At 44.3% G+C, this 22955-nt stretch overlaps 2 protein-coding genes across 9 annotated transcripts in view; one reads left to right on the top strand and one right to left on the bottom strand.

The window, feature by feature from the left end:
- PDK3 (pyruvate dehydrogenase kinase 3) overlaps window positions 1-8493 on the top strand; it is a 64533-nt gene extending 56040 nt beyond the window's left edge. For all 4 annotated transcript variants that reach the window (XM_071547765.1, XM_071547835.1, XM_071547908.1 and 1 more), the window contains 2 exons: window positions 2796-2909; window positions 3983-8493. In XM_071547765.1, coding sequence (XP_071403866.1) covers window positions 2796-2909; window positions 3983-4126 — 258 coding nt within the window. In that variant the 3' untranslated portion in view covers window positions 4127-8493. The remainder of the gene's footprint in view (window positions 1-2795; window positions 2910-3982) is intronic.
- A 5408-nt stretch (window positions 8494-13901) lies between these two features.
- The window catches only part of PCYT1B (phosphate cytidylyltransferase 1B, choline), a 48217-nt gene continuing 39163 nt past the window's right edge, over window positions 13902-22955 (bottom strand). For 3 of the 5 annotated variants that reach the window (XM_071548332.1, XM_071548092.1, XM_071548241.1), the window contains 2 exons: window positions 21704-21892; window positions 13902-16850 (listed from right to left, as the gene is read on the bottom strand). In XM_071548332.1, the coding sequence (XP_071404433.1) occupies window positions 16647-16850; window positions 21704-21892 (393 nt within the window). In that variant the 3' untranslated portion in view covers window positions 13902-16646. Of the gene's footprint in view, window positions 16851-17413; window positions 17740-21703; window positions 21893-22955 lie in introns of those variants that run through there. The other 2 variants (XM_071548153.1, XM_071548420.1) reach the window with 2 other exon arrangements.

Here is a 22955-nt window from a genome sequence, read left to right as displayed (position 1 = left end):
TACCCTCAGGGAGCACCCAGTCCCTCCCCCTGGGTGGGGACTCACACAATGGGTGATTAACTCTGGGAGCCAGGGGGTATTGAACTGTTGATGGCCCATTAGCAGCTCCGCCCCCTCAGGCTGAGTGTGAAGGTGATAATGACTCCCTGGGCAGCTGCTGCTAATGGCCCATTGTCCTTGGGGAATGAATAGAGGGGGTAGAATACACAGCTTTGATCACCCCCACACAGTGTCAACTGGTCCCTCCTGCTCAACTAGGACATAATGGCAGAAACGTGGATTCAATTAGTTTAATTTAAACCTGCAGACACTACTAACAGAAGTTTAATCATTGCCTGTTTGTATATTGCATGCTGTGATATTTAAAGATAAATTTGCTCTAAGGCGCTTTTCTTTCTCAAGGCAGATGTGCCATCATGGACTGTTCTGTCCTCCGGGTCAAGCATGGGCCTATGTAGTAATCACTTTGTGTTGTCTTTTGCAAAATAGACCCTTTGCAAGGTTTTCATTTAATAAGGTGTTTATCTGGGATCTCCTGTCCTCATATTTCTTGTAAGTCATCCTATTTGGAAAATACCCTAAAGGCAACGCACAGAAGAGAATGGCAGGAAACTTTTGCAAGAGGGCTGTATGGAATAATTATGTGGGCTCGCAGAGAGTGTAAAGGAGCAGGAGACAAACAGAAGCTGCGCGTGGGTTTTAAGGAGGGGCAATTCTGGAGTGAGGAACATGTAATGTTTTTGCAGTGTTGTTTGATACTGCCCTTTACATGAGCTGGTCCTGGGGGTGTGTACTGTCCACAATTTGCCTTTTGGTTCCTGTGCTTTATAATTTCTATAATGTATTTATTGTTCAGTCTTCTGAAAAGATGAAAGGCAGCTCTTGGCATTTTTTTTTAGTTCTTTCTTAGTCAAATATTTTTTTAGAGGTTAAGAAAGAAATACAGTTTTAAAACTGGGTGTTTGAAAGTGATGCATGTGTCTCTAATGAGAGTGTTTGAGAAATTAAAAACATAATGTTGTTTGGAAAAGTGCAGCTAAGCAACTGTTTTAACTTTGGAAATGGACAGTAATGACTATGACAAGCAGCGTGAAAAGGGTACCTTTGGCACTTCTCTTTCTCAGTTTTGCTCAAAACTGAGTGAGCAACTTAAATCGGTTTAATATTAAATTTAGACTTGTGTAAAAAAAAGGCAAAGAGGCCAAAATACATTGTAGAGATAGCAGGTGACAAGACAACTTATGATGGATACTGTAGTAAAAGTTCTTAAATGTTCACCTTTTCCTCAAGGGATTTCCTGTAAAGTGGTACCCCATATTAGCTGTGCATGATGCTTCATGGGCACCTTCTTTGTACCATTTGGGGCTTTGTTTTTAAGATTCGGTGCATGATTCTCACTTACCTGTCAGGTTGCTTTTAGAGAAATATTGTATGGAATGACTTTATTGGTTTTCTGAAAACTTCTGATGTCTAATTCTTGTAATCCGCCATTATGAAAAAGTTGTATTACTCCATTGCTTTGTATATCCCTCTTTTCAAATATTTGTGCATCTGGAATACTTCCTTTCTTGGTCTGGATAGTCCTGAAGAAATCGGGGTTGGGTGAATAACCACCCACTGTGGTTCTTGGTGCATACCAGTTACCTGAAAGAGTTGATGTGTAGAGCAAACCTCACTCCTTGGCTGCAGTGAGAGAGGCTTGGGGGTTTTTTATAACTTTTCTGACAGGAGGGGGTTAGAAAAGGTGCCAAGAGTTGACCTTGTTGCAGCTCTGGTTATGAATGTTCGTTTTGTAAATTTAAAATCTAAAATTTGTACCAGTCAAGTCTGTTATGCTTTGAAAATCGCATGGACTGTACTGGGTCTCAGTCCTCAGAGGATCATTCAGTGCTGTGGAGTCCTCATCGTTTGTTAAGCAGCAAGGGTTGTTTGCCTTGCCTTGCTCTGTGAGTCCTCACAGGACTCTGCTGATCTCCGTGGCACTGTGGCCTCAGGGATCACTTTGTAGTGTGACCTGGATGAAGTAAATGGAGTCGTCTCTGGCTTTCTAACAGTGGAGATGTTTGAGAAAAGTTATCCCAGAAAAATACATTCTCAGGACCGGGTAGGGGACGGCTCCCAGAATAATCCAGACACACGCAGGGGTTGGAATCTCGCCAAAAGCCTTTATTTTCGGTGGGGGACTGGATTTAAGGGTTCGAATAGGGGCGGGGTTTGGAGGGGATTGGCTGAGGGCAGGATTAGGTTTAGGTACTGGGAGGAACCAAACCGGGACATCCTGGCAGGGGGAGAAACCACGGGGCTGACTCAGGGAAAAAACCCAGGGAAAACACACAGAGAGGGGGAAGGAACATGGGGGGTGTGAGTTTTGGGTGTTGACACCGACAAAACGTGCTGTCAAAACTGTGATTTTTACCAAAGAATGGAGTGCTATTGCAGTGCTGATGACACTGAGGAAGCTGCAGAGCATACCAGTTTGCTGTGGTGGCTGGAGGCAGCACGTGTGTTGTGCTACACCTGCCTCCTTGAGAAAAGGAAAGATGGACAAGGGAGTTCTAACAAAGGACTTGGGTATTTTTCACTTTTCTGTACTTAAACTAAAAAGTAATGCATAGGGATAAAGGAGATTGCTGAAAAGGCTGAGTACTGACTTATACTGTAGGCTGAGTAATAAAGCTTGAAAAAGAATTTGATACAAATCTCGTATTTAGTTATCCTCTTTTATACATTAATGTGGTGATCTGTTGCATTTTTGTAACTTCTCCAGCTTTTCGTTTTGTTTTCTGTTTTTGCAGGCTGGGTTTGGCTACGGTTTGCCAATCTCTCGTCTGTATGCAAGGTACTTCCAGGGTGACCTTAAGCTCTACTCAATGGAAGGCGTTGGCTCAGATGCTGTAATTTATTTGAAGGTAAGAATTTGACCCTTTTATACACTAGTAAAGGAGTGCAGATTGTTTATAGCAGGCTCTTTTCATTCCTCAGCATGCTTTCAAACTTTTTGCTACCTTTGACACTTTTATTTAAATCAGTTACACAGAATCCTAAACCCCAAAGTTACGTGTATTGACCTGGCACTAATACTAGTTAGTTTGATTTGGGTTTCTTTTTTTTTTCCTCAGTTCCCTGTGTTGGATCATTACATTTTGGTAATTCATCATAAGTGGTGAATTTTCTGAGAACTGTGTGATGAGACATAATTTTGGTTAAACCTTTTTCATTTGAAATTCTGCCCACAATAGAACTGAGAAGACTATTGACCAGCTCCTGACTAGTACATGTTTTATTCTATGCAGTTCTGGATGCAACAGACCAAATTGATCCTGCTGCCATTTTTTGGGAGAGCCCAGGCTGCTCAGGAGCTAAAGGTTGAAACTGACAGCTTGAATTTCATCAGGCAGTTTAAAAGAATATGGGATATATCTCATGTGTAGGTCATTGACAGCACTGTCACTGTGCCTTGCTGTTTGCAGCAAGGGAGTTGTGGAGCCCTGTGTTAACCTCTGCCTCTGATGGGTTTGATCCTGTGCCTGTGTGTGATGGAAGAAGGTATGGCCTTTGTCAGAGGCACAAGGCATGCCATGGATCAGCCCTCACAGATCACTGGGCTGGCAGAGCCTGGGTTTGTTGGGGAAGGGAAATGTTTCAGGAGAGCAGCTCAGTGGAGTCTGCTCAGTGTCACCGGACAAATCTCCCTAAAATGGTTTTGACCAAAAATCTTTTTCTTGCTATCTCTGTAGGCACCACTCTCTGGAAAAAAGTGGGTTTTTAAAATGCCATTTTTAAATGGTATTATTTTCATTTAATTTTGACTATGACTAGAGCTATTAGTCCCAGCTATTTTCAAAATAGTGTTGTGACATGTAACACTGTGATAATTGCAGCACTTGTTCCATAGGGAAGTTGTAGCTGTACAACTCCCCAGAGGATCACCTTGCTGTTGTGTCTCTAATGATCTCTAACCATTGCTTTTGTTTTTCCATAGGCCCTTTCAAGTGAATCATTTGAAAGACTTCCCGTTTTTAATAAGTCAGCGTGGCGACACTACAAGACCACACCAGAAGCAGATGACTGGAGCAATCCCAGCAGTGAACCAAGGGATGCCTCTAAATATAAAGCTAATCGATAATTTGCCACCTTTTGTCTCTGTTGGAGGTGACCTCTGCATTCAGTATAAAGTCTCTGCTTTGTTCCAAAATCCTTCAAACCACAGTAGCTAATTACTTCCAAACCAAGAGCTAATCAGGGCATTGAAAAATACTAAGAACAAAGTGATGATTGGGACTTAAAGGAAGGCACTGAGCGTATTTGGTGTGTGAGTCCTGTCTACTTCACCAGAGTATGCTTGGTTGCTTCAGTCATGCATTGCCAACAGGGACTGCACTGTGATTGCACTTAGGAACACGATGTTGTAACAAAAAGATACTATTGGAAGTGGCCAGTTCTTATCCAGTATGAGGATTGGCAAGATGTGCAGAATCCCCTAAAATGGTGAATAGTATCTTGCACAGCAATATGGTAAAAGAGAAAAGTTTTAATGTAGTTAAACCTCTGCTTTGAAATTCCACTGTTTGCGGCGTCTTACATTGCACAGTGTCACCTGTAAGAGAAAATCCCTTTGAGCTCCCCAGATCTTGTATCTAATGAGCTCATAAATGCATAGTTCTAGAACAGGTTGTGCAGCTTTAAACTGATGCTTTCCCCAAATTCCCAAATCCATTTGTCAAGTGCATACAAGTTATGTTGTTATAAGACAGGACTTCCACTTCTTGGTATGCACCTTAATGATTTTCTTGACACACAAACACAGAAATGCATTTCTATACATTTTTCCCTGTTTTGAGGAAAGCTCCTAAGCAGTTAGATCATCTCTCTGTACAAGACATTCTGTCAATTCAGGGGCAGGGGTTAATTCAATTTCTATTTGCCTGTTGTTTTAGGGTAACTGGGGAGGGGAGAGAAATGCTGAAAGGCTCTCGAGACAGCCAGTCATACACACAAATTTGCCTTAAGAGTGTTGGTTGTTTGAAATCTGATTAGTTTAAAACCTGTAAATAGTTTGCAAAGTTATTTATACGTTCAATGTCTGACTATAGTCTGGTAATCTGAATTTGTAGTGTATATAAAGATGTTGTACACCAGCTTTTGGAAAGTGTCATTGGTCTAAATACATGAAACTGGAAATACTGTAGAGATGGGGGGGACAAAATATGGCCGGTATCTGACTTAAGGGAAAAAAAACAAAGAGAAAAAAATCCAAGTATTTTCCCCTTACATTTATTGTAAGGGTTATTGCTGACTATTAGAAAACTGTTCTTCACAAAGTCTTTGCCAAATGCTGTCTCTGATACTATGGCCTTGCAAAAAAACCCTGTGAAATTTAGAAGTTCTGCTGATACCCGAGCCCATGGCAGTACAGTAGGTAAGTTGTGAGCAGCTCTGATGCACCCTCCATTTCTCGTAGGCGTTTTGATATTTTTTGAAAAGATATTAGAGATTTTAGCATGGAAAAATGAAACTTGTTTACTAAAATTGTGGGGGAACTGTCCCTTTTGTCCTCCCAATATTTATTTTTATAAAGAACTGAACAGGGAAATGCTGAGAGATTCCTAGATGTTTAAAAAAAAATAAATCTTAGTTCAACTTAATGATAGTACTTTGCACTTAATTGAAGGATTATAAAGTGCTTTGAGCAATAAACTCCATGCAGCCCTGTTTCTGAAGAGCTGGAAGCCCTTGCCTTGCACTCCCAAGTCTTACCTGCTGCAGTAATTTCCAGGATTTGTGTGTGAGCAGTGGGTGATTCCCAGGGCATGAGGTCCCGTGGGTGTCCCGGCACTGTGTGGATCAGGCACCAGGTCCTTGTCCGGGCTGCTGCTGCTCCCTGTGCCTGGGCAGTGCTGCCCCTGCTGCCAGCAGGGAGCTGATGGAGCCGTCCTGTTCCAGACCACACTCGTCTGACCCTGGGCAGGGCCCTTGGCAGGGCATGGAGGGTGTGATAATGTGGCCTCCAGAGCAATAATTTCCCAGGGCTGCAGGCACTGCTGCAGAGAAGGCAAATTGCTATTCAGGTGATACAGCCACGCTGCTGGGGTGAAATCAGGGTAATGGTTTGACTGAAACACCAGCTGGAAGTCACACCTACTAAAATTTAGTCACTTCTGCCCTCACTTCCAACTTCTTACTGGTTTTTAAATTATTTCAAGTTGTGTATGTTTTCTAGTAATGGCAGAGGGGAGCTTGCTTAAAGATAGAAATTGGTGATGAAACTAATATTTTTCCAGTTGTGTGTGGTCAGTTTTTCCTAGAACATTAACAAAAACATTCCAAGGAATCAGATAGTTTGTGTAAGAAACTTGAGTTTCAGCTTTTGTTAGAAATTGTACTTTGAAGTAGAAAATCCTGACCTGGACCTTTTGGACTGTTTCCTCATACACGAAAAGGAGAAGGGACAGAAAGGAAAGGAAGGATGCAGGCATATTGAACTTGTTTTTGTGAAGTCAGTGTAAACCATGGAAGCCATGGAATGTAAACCATGGAATCTCGGAATGAAAGCTGAGGGTACCGTGGAGGATGTTGTGATGTATTAGTGATGTCACTTCTTGAGCCACAAAAACAACTGGCTGGCTTTTCAGGACTGAAGTGCTCTAGTACTTGAAAACTCCCCTGAAATGGCACCCATTGCCAAGAACCCTGAGCATGTACAAACACCTCAGAGCAGGAAGGGAGAGTACAAGGAATGTATTTGCTTTCCATTTCCCAAGGTTTGTTTGTGGGCATTACAGTGAATAGAGAGAAGCAGCTTTTCTCCTCGCCAACCTTGTCTAGGCAGCCTGTGCTTTAGTGGAGATCCCAGGAGTGCTGTAAACTCTTCTTCACTCTTTGTCCTCATGCTGTGTTTCTGCATAGGGGTTGTTAGTCTGAAAACTGTCTTAGAAACAGCAGCAGCAGATCTTTGGTCAGGAGATGGTTTTTCAATGGCTATTCCTGAAAATTGAGTATGTGTGTGGGTCTAATACTGCTGGTTTAACTATAGATGCTGATCTTTTCTCAGTTACTTCTACCTTTGATTGGAATCCCTTATAATGTTTTAATATTTTGAGGCTGTTAGTTCTGAACTTTCTGATTACATAGAAGTATAGTTCCTTTTTATGAATTTCATATGTATGGCCTGCTGATGTTATTGCAACCTGCTTGTCTTGAGTTACAGGACACAGAAATAACAAAAATGTTTTCAGTGAAAATGTTCCCTATCTGTTGTGTTTAGTGATTAACAAACTGAACAAGAGATGTTTCCTGAGAATTTATGAACAATTTCTGTATGTCACAATGTAACAAATAGTTTAACTTTTTTGTCCATTGTATGTTCTTTTGTTGTATGTGTCTTGAATGTAATTTTATTAATCCCCTGCCTAGTTTAATATTACTAGATATGGAAGTCTCTCCAAATCATGTATGTATTTGTGCTCCCTGCTTTTCTAGGCTTTGCTTTGAGGCAACAAGGGGTCCTTTCAGAGTCAACACTTGATGAGAAATATTCAGAAGATACTGAAATGCTTCTTTTACAACTCAAGTGCAGAGTCTTCACCTCTGTACTTGGCTGTGATGACCTAGGACAGCACAGAGAAAGTCTTTGTTCTGCTGCAGTTTGTGCTACCTCTTGGGCACTGTTTAGGGCAGGTCCATTGGCTTAAAGATTATGGATATTAATTGTGGTGTTCTTGGAAAACTCAGGCTACTTTTTGGCTGTATAAAGCTACACTTGCTGCTGCAGCTGGGCAGTATTCTTCTCTTTGTCCTCAGTGGCATTTGCTTTGACACAGCTGTTCACTTTCTCCAAGAAGTGAGCAGGAGTGATCGTACAGGGTAGTGCCATCTCCTGTTCACCTGCCCCCAAATGTGGTACTTGGGGTGAAATCCTGACCTCAGTGACATGGAAAGCATTTCCTCCCCCTTCACCTTTAATAGACACTTCTAGACCCTTATGTGTGAAGTGCTGCAAACGTGGTCATGATTCATGAAAACAGTTCTGTAGAAAACAGCCTAAATGTTTATTGTTAGTATTTATCTTGAGGATAACCATGTCTGATTGTGCAGTGTTCCCATTCCTTGCTTGTTTCCTTGGTTGCCAAGTGGATGCCATGGTTTCCAGTAGCTGCTCTTGGCTTCTTCCTGACATACTTCCCTGTCTATGAATGAACATATATGTGTTTTTGCAGAGTTCAGAGGACATGATGGCACATGACAGAACGATGTGTTACTGAGTTCAGAGGGGACTTTGCTCACAAATGAGGAACCTAGCTGTAAACTGTGTAGTGACTCCAGGGCTGAATCTTGCAAATACTTGCACAAGTAAAGAGTGTATGAGAGGAATCCTGCTTAGATGAATCTGTTCTCAGGATCAGGACTCAGGCTGTTGACATTAATTTGAAACAATGAAGATTTGTGTAACTGAAGCGGCTTTCTAATTAAAAATAAATGAGAATTTAAAGTTCATGTGCTTTAATTGCAGTATTATGTGTCCTTAAAAGTCCTCAGAAATTGGCATAGAGAACTTGTTTTCTTCTTAAATCTGGAGGGTTTTTTCATGTAGTGTCAGTAGGATTGACGAGGTTGTGGTAATTCTGACATTATCCCACTAGCATTAATTGCTTTATTTTTCCTTTGAATTGAATACTGCCAAGAGGTGGCAGACAGTCCTCTGAAATCCACGCCCTCTGTAGATCCCATCAGGCAGAGGCAGGCGTGTTCCCAAGCCCTCCATGCCTCTGGCTCTGCAGAAGGGACTGTTTCAGTGCTAAACCTGCACTGAGGTTTTGATGAGCTTCTGATGTGGGTGGAAACCAAGTAATTTTGTTCCAAAGGTCAATTACAGGAAGAGCTCTTAGTGGTGAACTGGCCTGTGTTGCACCTCCAACCCAGAGGGAAAGTGGTCTCGTGGTGCCTCCTCTGAGGTGACATCATTTGCATCAACTATACCTGTAGTGGAGGAGTGAGAAGGTAATTTTTCATTAGATTACTTGGACATGTTTTAAATTTATTTTAGAATCTTCTGCAACTTATTGAAATTGTTTCTAGTACTTGACTTGTGTATACTCTTATTTTCCTTTTTTCTTTCCATAGTTGACAAATAAAAATACACAAAATCTACACGATGAAACTTTTAAGGGATTGATTTGGTTTCACACAATATGGAGCTTAGTTTGTGATTTGGCAGCCAAAGGTCAACTTCTCACATGCCCACAGAGGGGCAGACTCAGCTGCACTTGGGAGCTCAGAGTAATTTTAGCACCTTTGGTGTTTGGGTTCTTTTTTCTGCTATATAAATCTCCCTAAAGCTAAATTTTGGATTATTCTTGACAGCTGAAATCGCTGTTATAAACTCAACACCCAAGGCTTCTACCTTGAAATTTCTTCTGCTCTCCATACAGCTTCTTAAGTTACTCAAGAAAATGAAAAAAAAAACCCTGAAGTTTCTTACCAAGCAATTCCAGAGCAGGAAAATGCCTGGGGACCAACCTCGCTTGGCTCATTAGCTTTCTTATTAAGTAATAAATGAGGCTCCAGATGGCCAAAATTTTGCTAGAACTGAAATAATTTTCTTACAGATGAAGAATTTATTTTAAAACTTCAAATGAGAAGAAGTCTGTGTGTTGTACTTTCTCACTGCTCACCATTTGCCTGAGTATTCACAGGAGCTGAGTGGTTAATTAAGTAGCTCAAATTTGCAGAATCTGTCAGCATGTACTGCATAATATTTGGCAGTAGCTGTTTGTAGAAAATAAAGCAACGAGTTGCTGCAGCAGCAGCACTATAATGAAGATTTATGGCTTTAGAACACAGGCTTATATATGAGAACAATTTGTAATAAGGGATGAGGTTTTTGTTGTACAATTCATGCCTTTTTAGACGGCTGTAGACTCAGTACTTCAATTTGTCACTTTCAGTGGAAAGAGAAGGCTTGCAGCAGACAGTTTTTAAATTAAGTCAGACATACAAAACATGTCAGGCATGCTTGATTGGAAAAATTAAACTTTTTAGTAATGTCACATCAGTTTATATTCAGCATCTAACTTGGAGGCTGTTGTTACTCCAAGCTTTTTGCCATCTCCTCTAGGATTAAAATGGAGTGTAGTAAATAATGTCTCCTGTGTGCTGTCCAACAGCATCAGCCATTTGGAAATCCTGTGACAGCCATCTGAAAGTCCTCCTCTGTCCTAGTGACTTGGATAATTTGTCTTATGGCTCTGGCCCAAGCTGTTCCCCTCCTGTGTCTCCTAGTCCAAAGGCAGCCGTGATGTCCCTTTGCTTCTGCTTGTGTGCTGCTGGAGCAGTGATTTGAACCTTGTAAGACATTTTTGATCTGCCACTCTGGATTCTTTTCTTGAATTTAGCATCCAGGTACCTGATTTCAAAGACCATTTTAGAAGGAAGCTTCAGTTCTGCCAGTCTTCAAGTCACATGTTGACTGTGTGTTGGTGCTGGGAAGCTCTCCAAGGCCAGTGTCATTTACACGTTCTTGCCATTTTGGAAACTGATGCCAGTTTGCACGTTCTGCCATGTGAGCTGTCCTGTCCAGTGTCTCCCTCACCTATTTCTCTTTGCTCTTTATCCTTCTGGAAATAAATGTCATTATAGATATGGGAATACTTGGTGCAGAGTCCTGGGGACAGTGGAGGGGCAGCACTTGAGGCATGGTCAGGTCTGCATTCAGGTCAAGGGAAGTGGCTTTGTGACCCACGGCTGTGTCATAGTTTCCATGTCCCTGGATGTTTGTGAACTAAAGATTGGTGCTTCTGAGTGCTGAGCTCTCCATGCTCTGGAACAGGACAACAATATTCCCCCAGGGAAATATTCTTTCCTTCTGGATTTCCAGGTATGGTGTCCATTTTGGTGAGTGGGTGTTCATGGTCTGTGTGATGCAGCACCTGACAATTGCCTGTTGCGTTATGTGCTGCGAGAAATGTCTGAGTCACCACTTTACAAAGTATCTCACAAATGGCTGTTTGTGATGGAGGAGGAGGTTGCAGTTACGCTTTGTTTTGGTTTTTAAATACATTCAGTCTTGCTGTTACTCTGTGCACTCAGCAGTGGACAATCCCCCCAGCTTGCTGAATGCTGCTTTACAGCAAGTCAACTGGGGTTTCTAGATTTGTAAGGGCACATGGAAGTGTTTCATCAGGGGGCTGGACACACAACTGTCAGTGCTCAAGTATATAATTAATCTCTAACTTTTGGGTTCTTGGTAACAGTTGGGTAAAGCATGCGAGGTGATCCTCTCGGGCACATCTCTGTGGGTGTAACTTCAGGTCATTGGCTGGAGTCAGTTCTGCTGATGGTGTGGTAGTACCACCACTCCTTGCATAATGGCTGTGTTTTAATTAGCTCCTGTGTAGTTTATTTATCAGTTCTTAACACATGGACTTGAAATCTCAGAAACTGGAAGTTGAAAGGTGTCAGACATGATATTATTTTTTTTCTTTCCTTTCTTTAAAGATACCGTGAGTGTGCTGGTGTTTTCCTTCTCCGTGTTCAGTGTGTTGCTGTGATACAAGTATGTGCTGTGAGATGGTTTAAAGAAAAGATCCTCTTTAGGAGGAAAAATGAAATTTAAACCCACCACCCAAGATTTTTGATGTTTGGATTATGTTTCGTTTGGAACCAGCTATTTTTGGGAGAATCTCTTACACAGGATATGCCTTATGCATTTTTTCTTTGCATGGGAACACTGTAAATATTTAAAGTGTTTGGTTTTCATGGAATAAATGCACTCATTTGTGAGAGGCCTTTTAGACAATCAAGGAGGGGCAAGGGGAGTGATTATTTACCATAATCTGCTGGGCAACAGAAGGAATTCCCCTGCCTATGGAGGTAAGACTTGTGTCCAAAACCTAAATGTAACTGGAAAACTGAGCTACCAAAATGATGAAAGTATTTCAAGTCAAAATCGTGATGACTCCACAGGGATAATTTACTTCATGTATAGCACAGACAATGAAGTATTACCAGAGAAAAGGAGGATCAAGCCCTGTAACTTTTTAATCCTCTAAGGGGACATTTCTGTTTTCATAGAGTGAAACTGCCTTTGGGAAGGGTTAAAGGAGGGGATCCTTTCAAAGGCATAATTTCCTCCTTGTATTTGTTTTGCTTGTGGGTCTTCACAGTGTATTTTGCCATTCTCCAGTACACAAAGCAGGCATTTCTGTTTGTGTGAAAGGCAGAACTGCCTCACTTGGCTTCAGAACTTGCAGTTCCCTGTTCCTCATTGAAGCAGGGATTGATGCTGTTGGAGAGTGTCTAAAAAATGGATGGAGATACCAAGTGTGAAAGAATGGGCCAGAACAACTCGCTGGGGCAGGGGAATTCAAGGCTCTTGTGACATTGTTATGGGAAGAGCCTCAGTTGTTGCTGGAGTCTCAGTCCTGCATTCCTGGATTAGCACAGTGAAAGTGCATATCCAAAGGCTTTCAGTTATTTTTATTTCATTCTGTATCTGTCTCCTCTCCCTCAGGCAGAGCTGTGAAGCAGTGACCCTGATTTCCCTTTTGGTTAGAAATGCTAATGCTGTCCTTTCTTTTACATACCAGGAAAGGGCCTTCCCTTTGGAAAGAAAAGGGCAGAAAATACCTGCATGTTTGCACTACCAGTCACACATATTTTGAGAGGAAAAGAATTCTCTTCAAAATCAGACTAGGAGTTCTTAAGATAAGTCTGTTGCTTTGAAAGGGTCTCCTCCCAAGAGCAAAACTCTGGGTTCATTTTCTGACTATCTTCAGCTCTGTTTATGAGGAGGTCAGGGGTCTTCTGAACCAGACTCAAGTGAAACTGCTGCTTAATTACATGCTATCACACAGGACTCTTCCTGTGATGGCTTGTTATGCTTTCACCAGCACATGTAATGTACTGTCAAACCTTTCCTTCCTGCTGAGCTGATAGGCCTGCAGTTGATTCAGGGGCTGCCTTGTTCCCAAGGGGGTTTGCCATGAACCAAAACCAGGATCTCCTCTGGGCCAGGCTGAACACTCTGAGCTCACTCACAGGGATGCTTCTCATGTAACTCCCAAGTGATGCCAAGACAGCTCAAAACAGCCCCAAATCCATCTTAGGAATAAAGCCTGTGTCATCTGGCAGCATTTTGGTGAAGACTCTCTGATTTTAAATAGCTTCTCTGCTGTGCTCAAGGACTTTGAAATTTGCTTATTCTGTAATTAAAAATATCTCAGGTGGGAAGGCCTGTGCTTCTCCCTGCCTGAGGCAGGACTGTTCAGTAAATGATCTTTACAGCTGCTGCAGTAGTAACTCCTTTCTTACAGAAAGGACAAATGAGCAAAGCAGGAATATTCATGTGTCACACTGACTCAGCTGGAGGAAGTCAAGTCTGAAGGCCAGTGTCAGGATTTGTCCCTGTGGCTCATGTTTGCTGCTGCAGTTTTCCATAAAACTGGCACAGCCACACATCATTTGACACCCATGGCAGCATCTCAGTTGCTGCTGGGGACAGTTTTCAGCAGCCAAACCAGAATGGCTGCAAAAGCACCATCTCTTTCTTCCATTTAGAATAACTAAAGTAGTGGCTCCTGATTCCACTGTGCTGGGGCAGAGGGTGAGGGGTGTCTCAGACTTGATGGTGTCTAAGGCTGCACCTCTCCAGCTGGGACAGCATTTCCCCACCTTTGCCTTGCAGCCACAAAAATGTGGGTTGAAGGGAAGGAGAGGTGATCTTGTCCATGTGGAGAGCAGCAGCAGCATTTTGGGCAGGCTGACAGAGCTGCTCTAGTGGCGTTCGTGGGGGTGTAAAGCCCTGTGGTACCAAGGATGGGGGAAACGGGCACTGTGCCATCAGTGGGCTTTATGCTGGTTGTTTTGTGTCCAAAGGTGCTTAAAATAACAGGGAGAGGCAGCTGTGTCTGTCATACACTGTTTATTTTTCATGTGGAGCTTGGCTGATAAATAGGACTCAAAGCAACGCTTGTGAAAAATAAACCCCAACCATGACTCAGAAGTGCAAAACTGTCCTCCCCGTGTCTAGAGACGAAGAGGTTCTGGTTTGCTGGAGACAGCACATGAATGTACCAGCAGGGAAAGGCTTCAGCGTTATGCAAATGGACACCTGGTACAGTATATGGCTTTGTTGCTGGGTACCCACCTGTGACTCTGAGAAAGCTTCTGTTAAGAACAGGTCACTGGTGAGTTTTTCTCCAGTTCCCACTTACAAGTCGTGGTGCTGTCCCCATTCAAACCACTGAGCAAGGGCTGCTGAACTTAAGTGTTATGAAACTAAAATGAACAAAAAAGAAGTGGTAAAAACCAAGAACAACAAATCCCTGCCCACCTCCATTGCATTTGGACATGGCTCATCGTATCAACAGCACCAAAAGAGCACAGACAGTTCCTGTGGTGGAGGAGTGGTTTGTGATGGGAAGACTTAAGACTTGCAAAGAATCAGGAAAACTTAACAAGTGCATCCCAAGTATGAAATTACACTAACAGGTTGCCTAAGGCTGAGAAAGGTCTTAATTGCATCGTTCCATTGGGTGCACAGCTGGGGGCAGCTGCAGTAGCTGTGGCTCTCCCTTTGCACTTTCCACCCTATTTCCTGCTCATCTCTTTTTGCAGCTCTGTGAAGAAGGAACTAGCTTGTCTCCAGAGGACAAAGTGTGGCACAAGATGCTGTGTACTTGGTCTTGGGGACACCTGAGAAGTGTCTGGCAGAATGTTCCCAAGGAAAAATCAATTCCCCCGTAGTAGGGGAGGGATGAAAGTTGTAGGGAATGAGCTGAGCGCCTCGTACTAAGGTCTGTAATTTACCTGTCCAGAAAAGTATCTGGAAGGGGACAGAGTGAAAGGAATTTACCTACCAACCAACCTGGTCACTCAGCAAGGTCAGGACAGCAGCTGGGGGGCATTGCTGTCAGCAAGTACAACCACACCACCCGGCATCTTCTTCCCTCAGTTCTTTTCCAAGAGCCTCATGGAGCGCTCCCTCTCCCAGCACTTCCTGCGCTGCTTGTGTAGGGAAGCAGCAAGTGGTGGATGGTGCTGCCCACAGCAGGCACCATGTCCTGGTGGGTTTGCAATCCCAGGCAGCAGCACCACAGCAGTGATTTTGCTGCTGTGACCCCCTGTTCTGGGATGCCTGAGGCTGTGCCCAGCAGACTGCCCAAAGACAAGTGGGCAGTATCAGCCTTTTCCTATAGGCAGGACACCAGAGCTGGTGCTGGGCTGGAGCCTCCATGTGCCTGTGTGCTCAGGCAGCTGTGCCAGGCAAGCCTGGGGGCCAAATGGCATCACTGGTGCCCAGCCCCACCACAGCGCTGGGGGCTTCCTTGGGCTCTGGGGCAGAGCAGCCCCCAGGGCTGGGGCCCCCCATGCTCAGAAATCCTGCCAGTCCCTGCAGCCACCTCAGCAGGTGCCAGCTGAGGGACTGACTGTGAAGCCAGAAGTCAGTCAGGTCTGGCTTTGCCCAGTTGGAAGGAGATCATCAAGGGAAGGGGAAAGCTTCACCTGTGTACTCTCCCTGTTTTTCTGCTGGGGGCTGGATGGGTGTCACGGATGGAGAGAAAAAATCCTTGTGTCTAATCCCCTTTAAAAGGCTTCCTTTTTTCCAACTTCTTCTCCATTTTGGGACAGAAGAATGGCCTCGGGTCCCTCTGCAGAGGCAGTGTGTCTGTGAACAGACCTTGTTGAGAACCTGATGAGAAGTTTGTTGAACTGGCTGAGTACTATGTGACAACAGCAGCACTGTGTGCTGGGAGCAGCAGGGTTTCCTAGGAGGCCACATCCCAAGGCCTTGGGATCCCATGTTGTGTTTTTTAGAATTCACCAGTCAAAATGACAACCATCTTCAAACTATCTTCTAAACCACCACATTCCAGCTAGGGCTGTCTTTTCATTTAATTTTTTTCCGTCAAAGTGCAAAGCCAGGGAGCAAACTGGAAGTGATCAGGCAGCTGTTCAGGCACTAAGACATGGAGAACAATCTGATAAAGCAAAAAGCCTGACTCTTTACATACATCCCATACAGAGGCTTGGTCAACAAGCAGCACTGATTATATTAAAAGTGGATTTTCCCCCAACTCGCCTGGAGAGCTCTCCATTTCAGAGGTATAGTTTGGGCTCTGGGGCAGACGTTATTGGAAAAGAAAAAAGGTAGAACTTTATTCCTTGTTTCTCAGTGTATTTGCTGCAGCAATGCCATTCCTTCATGTGCCAGAAGAGCTCAAGGTCAGCAGGGTCTGGTACAACTGCATTTCCTCCATCCGTAGGTTGCAGCCGACACTTGCCTGTGTGCTGGGTCTGGATCAGGAGCCAGCAGGGCTCTCCTGCCAGCCCCCCTCGGTGCAGAGCTCACATTGGCCTGGCCTGGAGCAGCAAGACAGGGACAGGACCTGGCACACAGGTGTGTTTTTCTCAGTCCCTGGTGCTGTGCCTGGCAGGTGCTGCTGGCTGGGCCTCCAGAACCGCCAGGGAGTGGGGATGGGATAAGCTCTTCCTGAGATCTCCCTTGCTGTACTCCAGTTCATTTTCATCATTTCCCAGAGCACGATCCCTGCTGTCAGAGATACCCCTGGTGTTCCTCACGCTTCTCCCCATCCAGTGGTTGAGTTCATAGCTTGTTCTTCTGTCTCATGGTTAAAAAAATATGTATTTTATTTTTCATCCTCGTCTCCCTCGCTCATGCTGCTGAGGGAGGCAGAGGCAGCTTTTGGAGAAGGAGGGGAGGACTTATTGATGACCCAGGGTGGAGATGGAGAACGGGATGGAGAGCGGCCTCGTGTGGGACTGCTGTTTGGGCTCTGCCGGGGAGAAAAAGCCTGGAGCATTCGGCCACTTCGTTCCTGGAACATCTGCTTCTGCAAAAGCAAAGTGAAAAGCTCTTTGAGTACTGCACAGAGGGGAAGGGATGGCTGTGGGCAGGCAAGGGCTGCACTGAGTGTCTCACCTGGGAGAGAGCAAGGACCCAGAGCCCTGGAGCATGGCTGCTCTCCTTCTTCTACTGTGCTCATAATAACCTGCGCTTTTACATGCAAGTTTTTACCTCAGCTGGGACAGATCCAGTGTGAAAACAATGTGTGAACTGTCCTGAGTCAGCTGCGAGGACTCCCTTTGTGTGTTTTGTATGTCTTGGTCACACTCTTAAAAAGTCAGTTTTCTGCTTGAACACCCAACATTCCCAGTTCCCAAGACTCTTTTTCCTTCTAGCATGCTGGGAGAGACCACCCTTCTCCTCCTGAGCTTCCTGTCTCTCCCAGCCTTTATTCCTCCTTGCCTTCTCAAGGAAAACAGCCCAGTGCCTGCCAAATGCTGGCACCTGCTTCCCCAGCTACCTGGAGCAGGCACAGCCCAAAACCATAAACTGGGGGTGGGAATGCCAGCATTTGGGTGTCTGTGTGAAAAGAGAAACACGTGCAGGCTCTATGTTCTGCTTAAAGCTTTATTGTCATTTTTGCCTTGCAAAGCTGGAGAAGGCCTGCCAGAGCTGGTGGAGTGGAAGAGACCACCTCTGCAGTTGAGCAATCTGCTACACTAAGGCAAGTGCCTCTACTTGTTATAGCAGCTACATGGCCTTGTGTCAGCCTGCCAGGCTGGGTTACAGAAGGTGCGGCATGTGCTGTGCAGCTGCTGCAGGAGTCAGGTGGAAAATGCCAAATCTCAGTACCTTGTTGCTCCTCCTGGGGATGGGGAGCAAGAAGTCTCAGCCGTGGCTGCAGTACTGGCAGTCAGGTCGGAGGCAATGCTCGGCTGGAAGGGAAGATCCAGCCCAGACAAAGTTAAGTTGCCATTCAGGTCTGAGAGGAAAATACTCATGCAAAACATATGCTGGGTCTGCCTGTTTGGGGAGCTTCAGACTTGATCTCAGCTAAGTTTTCACCTTGTTCCTCCTGCCCTTCTCCCTGCAGTAACTCTGCTCTGTGCTGACCCTCCTCCCAACCAAGGAGCCTGTGGCTTCCCATCTTGCTCTTCCTCCCCCGCTTAGAAGGGTGATATTCCCTGCCAGCAAAGAGACCAATGCTGATTTTCCCCTCAGGTTCCTGGTGTTTACTAATCCCAGATGTTAAAAATTGAACACACATACTGAACTTAACTGTTGCACCCTCTCTGAATTTACATCTTTATCACACTGGCCTTTATTGACTTAGAGCCTGGTTAGAGCCTGGATGTTGCTGCTGTGTGGAGCAGCAGAACAGTTCCTGCCTGGAGCCACACCGACCAATGCCCACAGTGTGTGACCTACCCCTGCACTACAGCTACGGCCAAAATAGCCAAGGCTTCCTAAAATCTCAACAACTAGCAGATGGCAGTTGCTCCTGATAAATGGTGCCAGGAAACATTCAGATGGGGGAGGATTTCTGTGGCTGAGAGCTGTGAGGATGTCACCAGGGCTGGCAAAGCCCCAGAGCCTGTTTGCAATTCAGTGGTAGGGGTGCAAAATTTCTCTTTAGATCGTAGAAATTAGAGGTTCTCTTGTCTTGATTTAATGTGTTTCACCCTCTCACAGAAGATAACCCCCAACAAAAAGAGTTGCTTGAACATGCTGGTGCAGTCACACTGTCAGTATTGCCTCCTGCCTTAGTGCTGGAACCATCAGGTTGCAGGCTAAACCCACAACTGCTGCAGTGCAATTCACCTGCCTCCAGAATGCCTCTTTCCCTCCAGCTGTGCCTTAGCAGGGTCAGTAAGTCCTGCCCTTCGCAGGCAAGGTGCTCCTTGGGCTGCTGGGTGTTGAAGAATGGAACAAGTGTTAATTGCTTCCCAGAAGTGCTGGAGGGTTAGACAAGGCTCTGGATGTGCTCTGGACCTTTACCAGAGGTGGGAAAATAATTTCAAAGCCTCGATTCAAGTAAGTTCAGGTACCTCAAATCAGTTTAGGGTTTGTTTTTGACAAACTTGCTTCTGGGAAAAAATATTTTGCCTATTTCTGAATTTTATTGTCTGTATGTTGGTACTCCTCTGCTTTACAAAGCAAGTGCCAGCTGGTGTTACAGAGGACTTCTGCTTTTGAGCTGCTGATTATACCAAGGCCACATTTAGGTCCAGCTGCAGACACATGGTGTGGCCTAAACACCATCCCTGGGTTCTAGCAGTAACCTGTAGTTCTTATCTGAGCCCCTGCTGATGTCTGAAGTGCTGCAGCCACACCCCCACCTTCCTCTGTGTACTGAGGAGAGGGAGGCTGGCCTGGAAGGGACACCTCATCTGAAGGGACATTTCTGAGGAGACTGGTACGGACCCCCTGCCCTGTGAGCTTTGCTCTCTGCTGACTTCATTTGTAGGTGCCTGCTCGTGCAAGTCTGAGAGGAGGCAGAATGGACCCTGCTGCTTTCCACTCCCCTGGAGCACAGGTATCTCTGCCATTAGGCCCTGTATGCTGGGCTGTCTGCTGGGACTCTCACACAGCAGACTCAAGTTTCATGCCACATTAATCATCATTTCTGACTCCTCTGTGACTGTCTTGCAGAAAATGTACATACAGGGGATTGCACAGGTGGCCAAAACTGCCAATGAACTGTAGACATCTTGACATTTGAAAACTGACATTTTGACCTTTTTCACCAACAGGCATTTTTTGTGGGTTATGTGGACCTTACTTTCAGAAAATTGATGCTAGTATAAAGCATATTATAATAATTATTTGTGAAATAATAATAGCATATTAATGGCATGCAAATTACTGATCTAGAAATCCAGCATGCCCATAATGATTTCCGTACTTTTAATGTCAACATTAAAAGCAACATCTAACTAACAGTGATAAGGCAAATTAATGTTAATAACAGTTTTGACACTAATAGTAAGTTATCATTATTTTAGAAGTCTTTCCTTTTGCCAAGGCTCAAACTGATTTTAAAAAAGCCACACCACCTCTCAGCTTGCTGTCACTGATGCTTTTCCTACAACACTGTGAGGAGATTTCACTCCTCTTGTTCTTAACAAAGGTCCCTGTTATTGCACCAGATGTCCTCCTCTAGTCAAACACTAACTCAGGAAACTGGAGATCTTAAAAGACCTTTGCAGATCAGCTTTTCCCTAACTGAATTTGGTAAAATGTTTTATCAGCAAAGGTTCTTAGAAATGGCACAAAGTGTGCAGTGTTGAGTGGGTAGAGCCAGGGAATGGTATCAAGGATTTAAAATTCTTTTCCTCTCTCTGCACAGCCAAACTCATCTCTCCTCCTGTGGATTTCATGTGCTCTGTTAGAATTAGTTTTAGTTATTCAGCCCCTATGGCCACAGAACCATCCCAACATGGGGAACACACACCAAGCTCTATGGGCAATAACCTACAGGGGAAACTTCACATGGATGTGGGCGATGCAAGTAAACCCAGGCATTTCATCAGAAGAGTTCCCTTCTTGCCCTCCCCAAGAAATAGGACACTGTCAATGAACAAACTGTTAAATAAGCTACATGTTTATATGGCTGGGGCTGTTATTCAGTGACCACCTGCCTTGGCATGGGACAGAAGTAGCTGTAAGATTATAAAGATACAGTCCCTGTTCTGAAGCCTTCACAACTCAACCGAGTGGTAATCAACACAGCAAGTCACCTCAGTCCAAAGGTGGGAACTCCAGTGACAGGTGGGGACTGTGTGCTTTGGTGGCCCTGAGCTGTGACACAGCAGTGATAAGGGCTACTTAACTCACAAGTGGTCTGTGACTCTAAGGGTTTGTTTACAAACAAAAAGCGTTAGGTCCTTTCAAGGGAAGGTGCCTTTTTCACTCAGAGTTTGCAGCTGGAGCAGCACGTCTGAGACAGTGCCTGCACTGAAGGGTCTGGCTGGGCCTGGGCTTTCACCCTACACAGCTGTGCGGAGAGCTCGCTGGAAACAGACTGACTCTCAGCAGGAAGGTCTAAGAAGGTTCAAACAAATAATAAATTCTACATTCAAATTAAGCTTCATTACCAGTTTCAATGTTGCAAAGGGAAGTCCTAGAAGAAAGCAAAGCTTCTCAAGCTTTGGCAAGACTGAAAGACGAGGGCCAGAACTCTTTTTGGGGCTCTGAAGTGTCACCAACTCACCGCTCAGTGTGTGATTTTGGTTTGAGCAGGTAAGATCCTGGGCTTTCTCCCCAGAAAGATGCTGTTGCAGACCCTCAATGGCCTTTCCAGGCACTTGGGGATCTTGGCACATGATGGCTCTGCAAAACCATCACGTAGCAAAAGCTTTGCAAGTGCTTTAGTTCCACCTGAGCCTTCCCTTTTGACAATTAGATGAAACTGGACACTTGGCATATAAAGTCATGTCTCAGAACTTTCTGTCAGTAATTTCTGAAGTTAGAAAATTGTCATCTTCTACTGCTGGGTACAGAGAACTATCAAAAACCTTTTCAGTGGTCCTGTTTCCCTCACTACCTCCAGTGTGTATCTCTGATGTTGGTATGGTTGCATTTAATGCTAGCAGGGCCAACAGACTGCATTAGTCTGTTTGCTCATGTGTTGCTGTTCTGCAGCTCTACTGAATGCAATATCCTGTTCAGCACCACACCTTCACAAAATACAGAAAACCCAGAGAAGCAACAGCCAGAAGCAGCAAATCCTTCTGCTGCAGTATTGGTATGCATTAATGGCTTCAGCAACCAGGTTTGGCATTACTGTACCTTGCTGGCTTTTGAAACACAGACTGCAGTAACAGCATCTGCTCTTGAGCTGTGTTACAGAGGAGAAATAAAAATCACTCAGACTTCCTGGGATGGCACAATACCTACCCAAGCTCCATCGGGTCCAAACAGCTCTAAAAAGTTGCCAATAAATTCCCTGGACTTTTCTTCCCATTTCTGAATGAGGTCATGGCTCTTCTCTTCCACCTTGTAAACAAATTCTTTTGATTTTTCCTCCACATTCTTGACTTTTTCTTTCATTTTGTCCACATGGTTTTGAAAGCGGTACTTCTTCTCCTGTTTTAAAAGTGTGGTCAGAGTTTAATAAAAACCTTGGAAATAATTAGCCACAATTAGTTGAGAAGAAGATAAAAACTTGCATTAATGTATCATAATACATTACAGCCTTGGTTAACTGTTCCATTAACCACTCCCAGATTTTTGTAAATGCAAGTTTAAGATTTGTAGAACAAAGTGCAGAAGGTACATATTGAAAAGGCTCCTGTTATTACTGTATTTAATCCACTAAATGAATCTTTCTTGATTTTCAAACTGAACGCACTTGGAAAGTTCTAGGAGACTTGTGAAGTCAGAAACTAACAGCTCAAGCTTAGCAGTGGGCAAAAGGCAAATCTCCCTGGGTTTCCCAGCAAACACCGCTGACTTGCCAGCCTGGATGTTAACCTGGCCTGAAGTGTCTCTCTAGTTGGATTCCTGCAAAGCAGAAGGAAAATTCTCTTCACCTCCAAGCCTGGCTCATACAGGAGCTTCTGGCTGTAACACAGATGTGTGTAGGCCAGCAAACTTCACAGAGAAGAGAGCAAACTCCTAATTGCTACGTCATACAGAAAAAAAGAGGGACAGAAAAGACAGTATTAGAGAGCTCTCATCTGTCCAAGCTTCTGAAATACTGCAGAGGTAAAGGGCTTTTGTCTTGAAATGCTTCTGGCTCCACAAACATCCGGCCCATGTAGCTCACCAAGGCTGTGCCCTCAAAGGTGTGATGGGGTGTGATGGTCTCTCCAGAAGCACAGATCACTAGCAACTTTAAATTCCCTGTTAACTTCACTTTAGGGGTACTTCAATTTACTTTTAAAACAAGCACTGTTTAATGCTGAAGTGGGGTTTATTCGAGCTCACAAATCACTACAAGAACTGTCTTTGCAGGTCACAAGCACAAACAAAATTCTAAACGTCTAGAGAAACCGAACTCACTCTGCACCTATGAGGTGATCAGCCCTTCCTTTAATGAGGAAACCAGTGCTCTTCTGCCTTGGTGAAATCCTGGGGGGTTAATTTTAAAACAGAGGCAGTCTTTGGTGCAAACTAATATTTCTGCATTGAAATTACTGTAAGCTAA

Source organism: Pithys albifrons, chromosome 1 (assembly GCF_047495875.1).
Source record: "Pithys albifrons albifrons isolate INPA30051 chromosome 1, PitAlb_v1, whole genome shotgun sequence".
Lineage (NCBI taxonomy): Eukaryota > Metazoa > Chordata > Aves > Passeriformes > Thamnophilidae > Pithys > Pithys albifrons.
This window is presented reverse-complemented; position numbering and strand designations above follow the sequence as displayed.